Genomic DNA, 12,950 nt, shown 5'->3' on the forward strand with positions numbered 1-12,950 from the left:
GGAAGTTGGTTAATGGGCTGATGCACAGCACAATGGCTTGAATTTACTATTAAATAGTGAATGAACATTTCCACTTAACTGAATTTGTACTCAAACCCTTGTTAGACACAACTGGTATCAGTTAACTAATCAATCCCCCCATTGAACACTTGAGTGTGATTACCAGATTAAAAGACAGTTTAACATCATGAGCTCTGCATTAACATTGGTTGGTGTATATAGTGTATATATACACCGATCAGCCACAACATTGGCTTGGTGACGTGAATAACATTGATCATCTCATCACAATGCGATGTTCTGCTGGGAAACCTTGGGTGCTGGTATTCATTTGAATGCCACTTGACACGCGCCACCCATCCAAACACTGTTGTGGACCAAGTACACCCCCTCATCACAACAACACTACCTGATGGCAGTGGCCTCCCAGCAGGAAAATGTGCCCTGACACACTGCAAACACTGCTCAGGAACAACTCGAAGAACACAATAAAGGGCCCAAGGTGTTGACCGGGCCTCCAAATTCCCCAGATCCCAATCTGATCGAGCATCTGTAAGACGTGCTGGAGCAGGTCTGATCCATGGAGGCCCCACCCCACAACATACAGGACCCAGAGGATCCACTATAAAACGCCCTGGTGCCAGACACCACAGGACACCCTCAGAGGTCTTAAGTCCATGTCTTGACAGGTCAGAGCTGTTTTGGCTGCACAAGGGGAACCTTCACAATATTAGGCAGGTGGTCATAATGTTATGCCTGATCAGTGTATAGTCCCTATAGGATACACGATATGTATGGTTGTGTTTGTGTGTGTGTGTGTGTGTGTGTGTGTTCTAGGCTAAGGGCTATAGCATACTCTTTGTAAAGGTTGGCCTGTCAGCTCATATTTCTCTGACTCCTGAGGCCTCCAAATATACCTGTAAAACCTGTATGTGTGTGTGTGTGTGTGTGTGTGTGTGTGTTTGTGTGTGTGTTCTAAGCCAAGGACTTCTGCATGACTGGCCTGTCAGCTCATATTTCTCTGACTCCTGAGGCCTCCAAATATACCTGTAAAACCAGAAAAATAACCTGCAAGGAATGAGGAACAACGGCAGTAAAACAATCTGTACTTTGATATAGTGATTTGCAAAGTGCTTTCAAATAGGTCACTCCAGCTCTTTAGAACAAGAGGGAGAAGAGTTGAATTATCTCCTTAATTGTCACCGTAGTCTCTAAGGTGAGTGAAACTGACCAATAAACAGCATTCGTAGCAGTACATTTATTATATTATTTCAAGTTATTTTAGAATATATGAATGATAAACTTGAATACTTTGAATGTTGCCTGAAGTGTGTTTTTATGTTACTGTGAGAGTGTTGTTGTTGTAATCTGACACAGATCTCTTTTGCATGCCTCTCCTGCAAGCACTTCGATGACAGCAAGCGACAGGTTTTCTACAAGTTACCTAACAGTAAGACAATTATAACAGAAGCTTGACATGGGCCTTGTGGAACTTAATCCACCTCAGCAACGATTAAAACCGTACCTGACACATTGTTAGAGGGATGGTCGAACACTATTTTCTATACCTGTAAAGACAGATCTACTCAATACAGTGAGAAAGTTACAAAAGTTTAATTTAGTTTTGATGTTTACAAGGAAGCTCAGTTCATGGACCATTACAATAATGACCAAACAGTACATTTCACTGCATTCCTTCTCAAGTGCTGAAGCACTTTTTCCTGAAACATTGATAGTATAACAAACAATAGGTACAATCGTCACATTGGTTTGGATTGTGCAAAATACATCTTCATTGCAAAAGGCCACAAATAACAGTAAACCCAACCATCAGAAAGAAAAAAGAAACATCGAGCAGTGCGTCACTGCCACCAATATGATTTTTAACGTTTTCATTATTAACCCACAACAGTCAATGTGTAAGTAGTTATGTTAAATATCCTCAAGAGCTTATAGACCATATTCACATGGCGGCCATGACGCTCGGGGTGGGAAACTCAAATGTTGTCCTGCTGTGTTCCGGGCTGCAAGTCCTATAAACGGGCAACCTGACAAATCATTATTAATTTTACCACTTCCTGATTGATTAGCAGCTCAAAAGACAATGGATAGTGAAAACACAGAGGGACATCAGGCCACAGTTTCAAAGTTAGACCACAAATATGATAATCCATTAGCTTCTGTCAACAAGTGGTTGGATGCCAATGTTGACTTTTGTCGAATGGAGGCAAAATGGTTACCAAAGATGTTGTCTTACCATGAAATATGGCCCGATGTCCCTCCAGATTTTCCAACATGTTCTCATTCTCAACTCGTCGAACGGCTCCCTGGTTAGCTATGATACATAATATTGACTGTAGTAGCGTTGCGTTGCATTTCCTTACTTCACGTTGTGTTACAAACGGTTATGCTTTGGTTAGGTTTAGGCACATAACGTACTTGGTTAAGTGTAGGAAAAGATCATACTTTGGATTAAAGTGAACATTCAGTCTTGTAACTCACTCATTACATAATTCAAAAATAAATCTCTCTTGACTCTTGGTCACAAACAGGACACAAATTCAGATTGCTGGTGGGAAAGTGTATGACCCATTCCAACCACCTGAACCACCCCCTGACAGGCCATTTCCAGAAGTGTTGCCAGAGCGTTACCTAGCTACCTACATTAAACTTTTGCATAGGGCCACTGGCCAGCCTGCTGTATGTGACACACTGGGGGTAAAAACAGGTTAAGAATTCACTATCCATTGTCTTTTCAGTCGCTGATCAGTTTGGAAGTGGTAACAATTCACCAGGTTTACTCGACTTGCAACCTGTAACACAGCAGCGTGACATTATCCCAGCATTTGAGCTTCATACCCTGAGCATGACATCAGAGGAAAATGGTTGCCATTAAGACATTTCATGAAAAAGTTTCAACTCAAAAGTCTACGTACATGTTTCTCATTTTTTCCAGTATTTTCCATATGCACAATGAGAAAGAAAAAAGTAAAACCCCTTCACCACCTCATTGGCCAACCTCATGTAATATCTGCCATTGCAATACATAAAAATGTACTACTAACTGTTGCCAAAATGCCTTTGCTGTGGTGTTTCTTGTGTCCAAATGACCACATATCATTGCCCACCTTTCCTTCTTTGTGAGCAGAAAGATAGTTTAAATTATTATACATTTAAATTATGTGAAGGCAGTGAATTTCACACAATGATTTACATTTGAGGATTCTGCCAACACTACTGAGAAAAACTGGCAAGAATCTCTGTACTTCATAAAGTTTCCATTGACTTTATGTCACTTGGACATGCACACACCCACCCACACACGCACACAAATTTGCACACATGCTTGCATTGATAATCCGACACACACTCAAGACAGGGTTGGTTGAGATCAAGACTGAAACACCAATGAACCTACTGTAAACAGCAGTCCCAGATCCACATCCTCTTTCAGCTTGGCGGGGCGTCAATATCCACATTGATAAAAGTGTACAGGCGATCCTTCACAATCTCCTTGACTGTGTAATTTAGGGTATTAATCCCGTCTTTATCCATGGTCCACTGGGTTTGGCCCAGTTTACCAGGATTCTCGGGATTAGGCTCATTGTGCAAGTCTCTCGAATGTTTGACCATCTTGTACTTTCCCATCACCAAGTCAGGTCGAGAAATGGACATCCCACGGAAGATAACTCGTTTATAGATGTCGTCGTCCTCACCACCCCAGCCCCAGTAAGTGTTCGGGAAGCCATTAATCTTCAAGAACTGGCTTTTGGACAATGAAGAAACCCCACCAAAGAATGTGTTATAAGGTAACTGGAAGTTAAACTTGTCCATAGCCACAGCCAAATGTCGTGGATTGTCAAAACATCTATAGAGGTTACGGTCATCCATAGGCACCAGATCTATGTCCGAGAAGACGAAGCACTCATAATCATATTCCTTCAGTGCTTCGACATAGCCTGCGTTCATCAGTTTAGCCCGGTTGAAGATTCCCTCTCCATCCTGGTTGATGACATACACACCATAGTCCAACTGCTGTCGCATCAATATAGGATGGAGGTAATACAGCCAGTGCTTCAGGTGCTCATGCCGATTTCGGAACGCAATGATGACTGCCACCTAGACAAAAATTTGATAAGAAAGTTTGCTTTAATATAGTTGTAAAGAACAATTAAAAGTCAAGTCCAGCCAGTATTTGACGAGCTGGGAATGAGACTTAAAAATCAACTTTCTTACAAATCGGACCTTTAAGGCTTTGATATTCTTGCCCTTAAAACCACTATAACATCAGTAAGTCTGTTAGCAGTTAATGTAGAATATGATGAAGTTATAATTTGAGCAGTTAAGTTAACCCAATGTGTCAGTGCCCTGTAAATACCTTCTCTTTTCACTTTTGAGTTCATGAAAAAAATGATGATAATGTTATTTTTAAAGAAGATAAATTTAAATGAAATAAAACTATAAAAACACATGCTTTAAAAATGTGTGAAACTGAATAATAAATGCACAGGAAAAGACAAAATTTGGGGCTAGGACAGCCCAAAATTATGATAATAATGGGCTTTGTTTGGCCTGTGCTACATTCAGTACTTAAATGGCTGCTACCTGGAACACTGGGTGAATATAGATCCATGATCATAAACCATTCAGCTTCTGTTTGTTCCTTTTTTAACTAAATTGTTTTTTTGGATCTTGTATCTTTAACAAACTGTGTCTATAAACTTAATTAATTTATTGTTTTATTTTTGCATCCTTGAATAGTTTGCATCTCTGATGTCTTTTTAAACTGTTACTCAACATCATTGGAAATAAAGAGTGCCTGCAATGATCTTCAAGTTTAAAGGTGCACTATGTAATTTTGGAGAAGACATTTTAATCACAAGAAAAAGATATTCATTGGCTTATTTTTTATGACTAAACAATCTAAATAAACTAAATAAACAAGCTCTCTTTGTTTTCATACTGAAACTGAATTTCAAACTGAATAAACAAACTGACCTTAAAGGACAACACAATGTCATACTGTTTTACTTTGTTTATATTTGGCGGACCCTGCCGCCTTTCTAGCTTCAAACAGTGTTCTGGGGAATATCTTCCGCTGAGAACAGCTTGTTTATTCAGTTATAAAAACTAAATATTTCTGAGTTTGTATTAATACCTCATTGATATGTAAATATTAAAATTCCGAGTTTTAATTTCTTCTCGAGAAACTAAATGGTTCCCCTTTAAATAAAGGTAATATTCATAAGTTAGCGTTGATTTAGTTCTAATTGTTTTGACACATAATACCATTATACTTCATATGAAATTGAAAAGTTATTATTCTATTATTCTATATTATACTATTCTACCTTTATTCTATTCATTCATTCACTCACCTTATGTTGGGAGATGCAGTCCGGTGGCTTGTATCGTCCTCCCTCCTGAAGATCATAACTGAGACCCTTTCTCACCTCATCCATAGTCCGTTTTGGGTCAAACTCGACATGGAGAGGACCAACAAGATCTGGAGGGATGTCAGGACAGGGTCCTAAAGTTTTGTTCGTAGGATCCGGCATCGGTGTCATCTTTTCGCTGGTTTTTGTGCCTTCAGTCTCCATTTCCCACAGCTGTTTCACCTGTTCTTTTACCATCTGAGAAATGCTTTCATTTCCATTTTCCACATTTTGTGGCTGAGTCGAAAAAGTTATAGTGCAGTTTTGGCTGTAGTATAGAAGAACTATAAAATACACCAGCCCTAGCACAACAAAAAGGGCCAGGGCATTAAAAAGTTTTTTCAGCATTTTTGCTACCCCTGAAGTTCAGTGCTGTGTATTCATCAGCTCTCGTGCGTCTCTGTCATCTGTGAGTCTCTTTGCAAGTCAAAGGTTCTTCCAAACACAAAAGCCGCCAGACAGGTTTTTATTTTCATTGGGCAGCTTCCTTGGTCACGTCATCAGACCAGGTTGGGCTGCACACCTTATGTTAATAATTAATAATGCTTTTTATCATTTGTTTCCACTTACCCAGAATCTATTGTATGGTTCAGTTAAAAGAGTATTATTGTGTGACTCAGTATGTCTACAATACTATTATGTGTGTTATTTAAATTTCTATATTATCTACAAGTGCTTTGAGGCTGATTTTAATTTGTATGAGACAACAACAAACACAAAAGTAATGTACTAGAAAGAAAAGAAAAAAACCTTATTATTGGCTAAATTGTCTCGAAAAATGCAGTATTACTGCTATATATAATAGAGCATTAATAATACCTCCTGTATGTTGGCAAATGGGGCCCTCTGCTGGTGTGTGACTGCTTGAGCGTCCAGTATAAAGCCTGACAGACCACAAGGTTATCCACAACTTTCCCTCAAAGAACACGCTCTCAACCCTGAAAGAAGTCCTCAGACAGATCCTTCGGAGTAAATCTGAAATATCCACACACGCGTGCAGACGTCCCTGTGATTTCTGTCTGTTGCCACTACTCTTGTAGAAATAGTGTTTCACCTTACAAATACAGCAGGGCAGGGTTGTCCCTCACCAGGAAGAACAATATTGAGGGAATTTCCGCTTGCAGTAAATTTCTCCCTTGTAACGTCACTGGATGGTATCCTACAAAGCTGTTCCTATTCATGGGCAGATGAACCAATCGCAGAGTCAGCAAGGGGAGTGCCACCAAAAATGAGGAAACTGGTCTTATGTCAATACAGACAATTGGGACGGGTATCAGTTAAACTGGTCGCACCCATCTTTACATTGTTCACTGCAGGAACTGTGTTTCAGTGTATGTCTATAGGCCTTTTGTGATTATCTAGTTCACCAGAAAGTCATAAACTGGAGTATGTTGGGCAGAGGAAAACATAAAAACATGAGTATGAAGTATTGGTTAGTATAGTTAGTACAGTACAGTATAGTTCTACAAGGATATGCCAATGCAGTTAAGTTACGTTAAGTTACTTATGTTTTAAGCTCACATGGGTCAACAATAGGTTAATAGAAAACTGAGGGTGTTTAAGCACAGCTGTGCAGGTTTGACATGTTCAGCTGGTGTGACGGGTGAAGGGTGTGATGTGACGTGTGTGTGTGTGTGGGGGGGATTTAAGTTTCAGTGTGAAGAAAAGGGCCCTTTCCTGCTAACGACTGGAGCAGATGAGCTAACTATGGCTCACAGTATAGAACTGGGAGCCATGATGTTTGTTTTCCATTCAGTCGTCATATTGTTTGAACTTTTTTTGTTTGAACTATTTTTTATTGTTGAACAGATTTTTTATCGTCTTTTGCATCCATACATTCGAAAAAAAGCAACAAAATGATATGTCAAGTACCGAGATTTTCTCAAATATGCTCACATTTAATTTAATAAGACAAAATATATAGCAAAACATCTTATAATGTTATATACAAAAGGCATTGTGTTCTATTTACAGGGTAATGAAACGATTACAGTACAAACACACATGAATACAAATAACTTTCCACTGAAAAACAAAGCAGCCAGTGTTAAAGTCATGTGACAAACTCATAACTGATTAAACAGAGACAGAGCTGATAGACCTGATAATCAAGCATGAACAAATGATTGCCTCTGTTTGGAACTGGTTGGATGAGTGTTACACATTCTGAAGACATGTACGTGTGGACACTTGGGGTCTGAGAACACGGTTGTTTGGTTCCTTAAATAACGTATTGGCTCACAAGTGTACAATGTCTTCACTTTGTCTGCCAGTGATGAAGTAAAATACATAACTGCAAACATTTAGGTAACTGGCTTTATTGTCATTTCATAAGTTAGAATGACATGGTCATTTTAAGTGATGAAAGATGTTTTCCTCAGCAGTAATAATCTGACTAGTGACTTTCAACCAGTATATATAACTACATTCATCTGAATTAAAGATGCATTGCATGCATTTGAATTTAAAGCTGAACTCTGTAGCCTGAATAGATTACCTCTAAGATCCACCCAGTAGCACTGAAGGCCAAAAGATTCCAACTGCACCCATCATACACTCAACTGATAACGTTGTTGTTAACCCTTACAAACAGGGACCACAGGGACACAGCAGCTTGGTTTATAGTTGCAGAGTAAAGCATGGCTTCTGAGAACAAATAATCAGGTCATTAATCCCGGACAATGCAGCACAATGTGTCTTAAAAGACTTAACTACATCACTGCTAATGGCCGTGCTGCTCCAGACATCCCCTGAACCAAGGTGGCTTTTACTGTAAGTGAGGATTGGATTTTATTTTATCCATCTTGTCATTTTAACTGTAAGTGTTGTTCTGGTTGACGTGAAAAACACCAGTTGTTTCAACCCAAATTGGTGCGTTGGGTAGGCTTTGCTCAAAAAAGTGCTTCTTAAAAGAGCTCTGGGTTCAATTTAGTGAGTGTTTCTTGTGTGGTGGAAAGACAGCCGAAACTGAGGCTGTCTAGTGTCATCTGTGCATGCTTACTGACTGTGTTCTGTAAAACTGCGTATTTTTCTGTTTTGGTATCTGTCATGAAGAAACAGTTAAACAGTTAAGTTTCTTTCTTTCTTTCCTTTTTTTCTTTCTTTCTTTCTTTCTTTCTTTCTTTCTTTCTTTCTTTCTTTCTTTCTTTCTTTCCAATTTAAGGTTCACTTGTAATGTATTCCCATGCTACAGATTTTATCCAGCGGCTAATTATAGCTATGTAAGCTATGGCTTTAAGTAGTGTTACTGACACTGCTGTGGGAGGAAGGGTTAAGAAATAAGCAAATGTTCCCACATTCCTAAGCATTTTTCCCAGGGCTTTGATGGAGATGTTCCTTTGTCCATTTACTATGGTTCATCACGTCCACCATGGGGATTCCTTTTTGTTTTCATTACTGCTTCAGTTATGTGATATACATGGTTAATATGTTGATGTTGGCACTCAGCTGAATTTGAGTTCTCAGGGCTGAAAAATAGCCTGAGGTGCCAACCAAGATGTTAAATATTTGCTTAAATCATAATTCTGTCTAAAAGCATTTAGTGACCATAAAAGCTGAACTTTTTGACTCCTGAAAAACTAGAATAATACTGTATATGGGTACTTTTCCAGCCTCAGGTATTTAATTAGTGGTTTGTGGTAGATGTTTGAGAGAGTGAGGAGAAAGTGTTTTATCATTCAAATATTACTCATTTAGAGTAAAAATAAGGTGTAAAACTTCATTACTTTAGAAATATGTGCGAATAGTTTAGTGGAGACAGAGATGTGACGAGAGTGACCAAACCACCAGAAAGCACATATTTTTATCTGTTATTTGGGTTACTCTGTTGTGGGGTCAACATGCACTTTATGCTACTTTAAAAGTGCACTATGTAGTTTTGGGGACGACATTTTTATTTGTATTTTCCTCTGATAACAGCTTGTTTATTCAGTTATGGAAAAAAATGATATTTCTGAGTTTGTGTTATTACCTCATTAATATTGTAAATATTAAAATTCTTCTCCAAAAACTTCATAGTGTACCTTCAAGTGTACCTACAGTGTAGTTACATGAGTGCAGTCTTGTGTGCCGCCACTAGAGGCTGCTCATGTATCACCAATAAAGAACGTGCATGTGAGCAACACTGTACTGGAAGTCTCTTTGCATGCCTATGTGTAGGATCCTGTACATCCCACACACACGCACATATATAAACACATACACACATTACATGCATCCCCATGTGCATTAATTTGTGTGTTTAGCATGTGTCTCTTTCTGAGAGAATTCTGCTTTCTGTTCTCAACCACACACTTTTGGATAACTGGGCTGTTGTTTGCAGAGAAACCTGATCCTGAGGCCTCTATAGATGGAATCCAGCTTCAGTTTGAACATTTTTAATAGAATTTTTTTTTTTACACCTCCTCCCGCGTTCTCTTTTGCTTATTTTGTCTGCTCCCACCAACTCGAGTTTCAGAGCAGGAATGATGCTTACCGAGACACATTTGCAACCAGAGGAGCAGGCTTGTTGGATGGGCATCCAACCCAAACTGAGCTAGCGAGACTGGTAAACCCCTGCAGATTTAGCCACACAAGGCTTTGCTGGCACTGTGGTATCCCTTTGGAGGTGGGCGGGTCTGCTTTTTTTGGACCCACATTTTACTTAGCATGCATGCTTGTGGTGACAGAGTGACATTTATGCAAAACCTGTATAATTTCTTAATTAAATAGATGAGTAGAAGTTAAAACATGTGCTTCCCTTTGGTCTTGGTTGAGAAGTTTACACAACTCATCCAGGATTTTTTTCTGTTGTGGTGATACAGAGCCATTTTCCAAGTTCTTCAGTGCCATTGTAAGTGGGTTTTGTATATAGTAGTATAGGATTGTGAGATAATTTTCTTAATAACACAGCACACTACCACACCATACATGTAGATATTTTTCAATTCTGCTAATAAAAGGACTTTTTCATAGTCAGTTTATTTTCATATGGGTCTCAATCAATCTTTTTTGACCAACAAAACAATCACAAGGGTGCCAAGAATAGAATAAAAACTCCAGACCTGCGGTGGAAAAGATACAAGGCATTATTTAAGAAAAAAATATGTGTATATGTTTTGTAGCTTGAAATGTCAAAATGTCAAGTATCTTTGGCCGAGTGTAGATCCTCTGAGAATATCAAAGCTTGCTGGAGGCAGGACAATATACTCCCCCACCATCTGAAAATCTGAATACATTGCATACATGCATTTACTGCAGCCATATAGACAGATGTGAACACACACACAGACACACACACACACATTTATACTGAACCACAGCTCTTAAAACAACCCTAGTTACAGCCTAGAGAACTCAGCAGTTTAGTGAAACATGATGCCCAGACCATAAAAGTGTGTTTGTGTTTGTGTGTGTGTGTGTGTGTGTGTGTGTGTGTGTGTGTGTGTGTGTGTGTGTGTGTGTGTGTGTGGTTTTGAGTGGTCTCAGCTGTGTGGGACACACTGCAATGACAGCCAATCAGAGCTAATTCAGAATCAGAGTGGTTTTGACGGCTCCACGGTCTACCCGGGGGAACAAAGCCGTTTGTGTGAGTGTGTGTGTGTGTGTTTGTGTGTGTATGCGGTTGTGAGAGTGTGTATGTGCGCACACCTCTCAACCTCACTCTGCACTCCACCTGCTTTTCATTGCCCAAATGGTCTCACAAAACCTGTTTTTTGATGTATTCAGCACTTGTATTCAAAAGCTTTTATTCCATAGGCACGAAAATGATAGAAATGTATGAAAGGTATTTGAATTTGAATTGAAATGATCACAGAAATCAATTAAAAAGCTCTCTTTGTGTCATTTTTTGGGAAATCCTTGCTGCTTACCAAATCTCTTTCTCATGTTTACAACACATAGGAAAAGTGAAATTTCCCCCAAAAGTTATATCGATCATAATCAGCTGAGTTTAATGTTGTTTAGATTAACTATGACTACTGATCACGTGCAGACTAATTTCTGACTGAATTAAAGAGATGAGACCCCACCTAATATCCCCCTCCATTCATCCATTTACGTCCACTCTCTCTGTAAAACCAAGAAAAATCGTGTTATATGATACAGTTTTATTCAAAAGTAGATGGGGACTTGTTTTCAAACCTTACCCGACTTTCCACTGGCATGGAGGTGAGTAGATAATGACAGATTTTTCCTTTTTGGGTGAACTCATCCTTTATTAGAGTTATCTTTCATGTTACAAATTGGGTCATTTGCACAAACCATCATGGCTATAGCCTGTTATAATACACTTGACATTATCATTATTTATTACTGACCTGATATAACTTGAGCTTGCTTCCTCCACTGGGTCAAAATAACCATACTTTAGCTACTGATATGAATCCAACAGCAATAAGGGAACCCACGGCAATGAGTAAGACTCTTACAGGGTCTATGTTGTGACTACAAACAAACTAAGCATTGTAAACAGTTCAACAGCTCAATAGTTATATGAGCTGAGAGTCAACTTATAAACGTATTCGTTTTGCAAGGCATGTCATCCTGCGTCAGTGCTGCACGGCACTAAGTGGGAAAATCCAAATAAAGTCTATTTTGGTGACCTTAAACAAGTCATGCCACATTACTGGGCTCAAAGGTTGTATTTATCTTTGCTGGTGGTCTGACCAGTAAAGAGCTAGCATAGAAATATTTGGACATGAACATTAGACCTCATCCCTTAGAACAACAAAAATACCACTTGAAACAGGACAAGGAGAGGATGTGTAAAACAACTGGGGAAGTGACGACTGTTATTACAGGGTGAATCGGGTAAATATCTCAAGGCTTTGAATTATTCACGTGTCACATATTTATATAAATCAATCCAGAATAATAAAAGCACTTTGGGGATGGATTTGAGACACAATCTTTGGTCTATCTTTATAGACTGTATTGCAATTCCAGGTTAAGTGCCTTGATCAAGGGTAGAACTCTTCCAACCCAGGTTTTCCTACCCCGTCCAGGTATTTGATCAGTCAGTTTCATGGTCACGAAGTCTGCCACTCTACCCTTCAGGCTACGACCATTTGCAGTGTTTAGGAGAAAGCTGAGTTGGCAACATCAGGTCTTCAAAAGTTCGAGAAGCATCAGCCCTAAGTCACTTGGCTGGGGGTGAAAAACCATGGAGGGAAAACCGACAAGCACCCTCCTCTGCTCCCCTTATCATCCATCGCTCTCATTTTCTATGTGACGTGAAGCTGGCGTTCTCCCAATGGGCCCTGTGGCGATGTGTCAGTAGCAAGTGGAGAGCGAAGGAGAGGAGCTCAATTAGGGCCCATTGACGTATGGTCTTCATGCCTAACTATCTTCTTCTTCCACCCCTGATAGGTAGCTCTGTAGAGGCTCACTCTCCCTCACTTGTTCGCTCAGTCACACATTTGCTACCTCGAACACCCACACACTAGCTGTCTCGCTCACTCACGCGCTCATTCACTCATTTCCCTCTTCATTAACGCAGGTCCTCTCTATCTCAGGTAGATAGACTTCCATGCTCAT

At 39.5% G+C, this 12,950-nt stretch overlaps 1 protein-coding gene across 1 annotated transcript; it reads right to left on the reverse strand.

Annotated features, from left to right (window-relative positions):
• Positions 1-3,450: 3,450 nt before the first annotated feature.
• LOC141014789 (beta-1,4-galactosyltransferase 1-like) lies at positions 3,451-5,783 on the reverse strand. The gene is made up of 2 exons (XM_073488699.1): positions 5,379-5,783; positions 3,451-4,119 (listed from the first exon to the last, which is right to left on the reverse strand). The coding sequence occupies exons 1-2, from the start codon at positions 5,781-5,783 to the stop codon at positions 3,451-3,453; spliced, it is 1,074 nt and encodes a 357-aa protein (XP_073344800.1).
• Between the last annotated feature and the right edge of the window lie 7,167 nt (positions 5,784-12,950).

This window comes from Pagrus major, chromosome 19 (assembly GCF_040436345.1).
Source record: "Pagrus major chromosome 19, Pma_NU_1.0".
In the NCBI taxonomy this organism is placed as follows: Eukaryota; Metazoa; Chordata; class Actinopteri; order Spariformes; family Sparidae; genus Pagrus; species Pagrus major.

Bases quoted from the DNA above. Each gene is read 5' to 3' on its own strand.
- LOC141014789 (XM_073488699.1), bottom strand. From the start codon at position 5,783: ATGCTGAAAAAACTTTTTAATGCCCTGGCCCTTTTTGTTGTGCTAGGG. The intron at 4,120-5,378 runs GTGAGTGAATGA...ATTTTTGTCTAG, and splicing joins ACTGCATCTCCCAACATAAG to GTGGCAGTCATCATTGCGTT.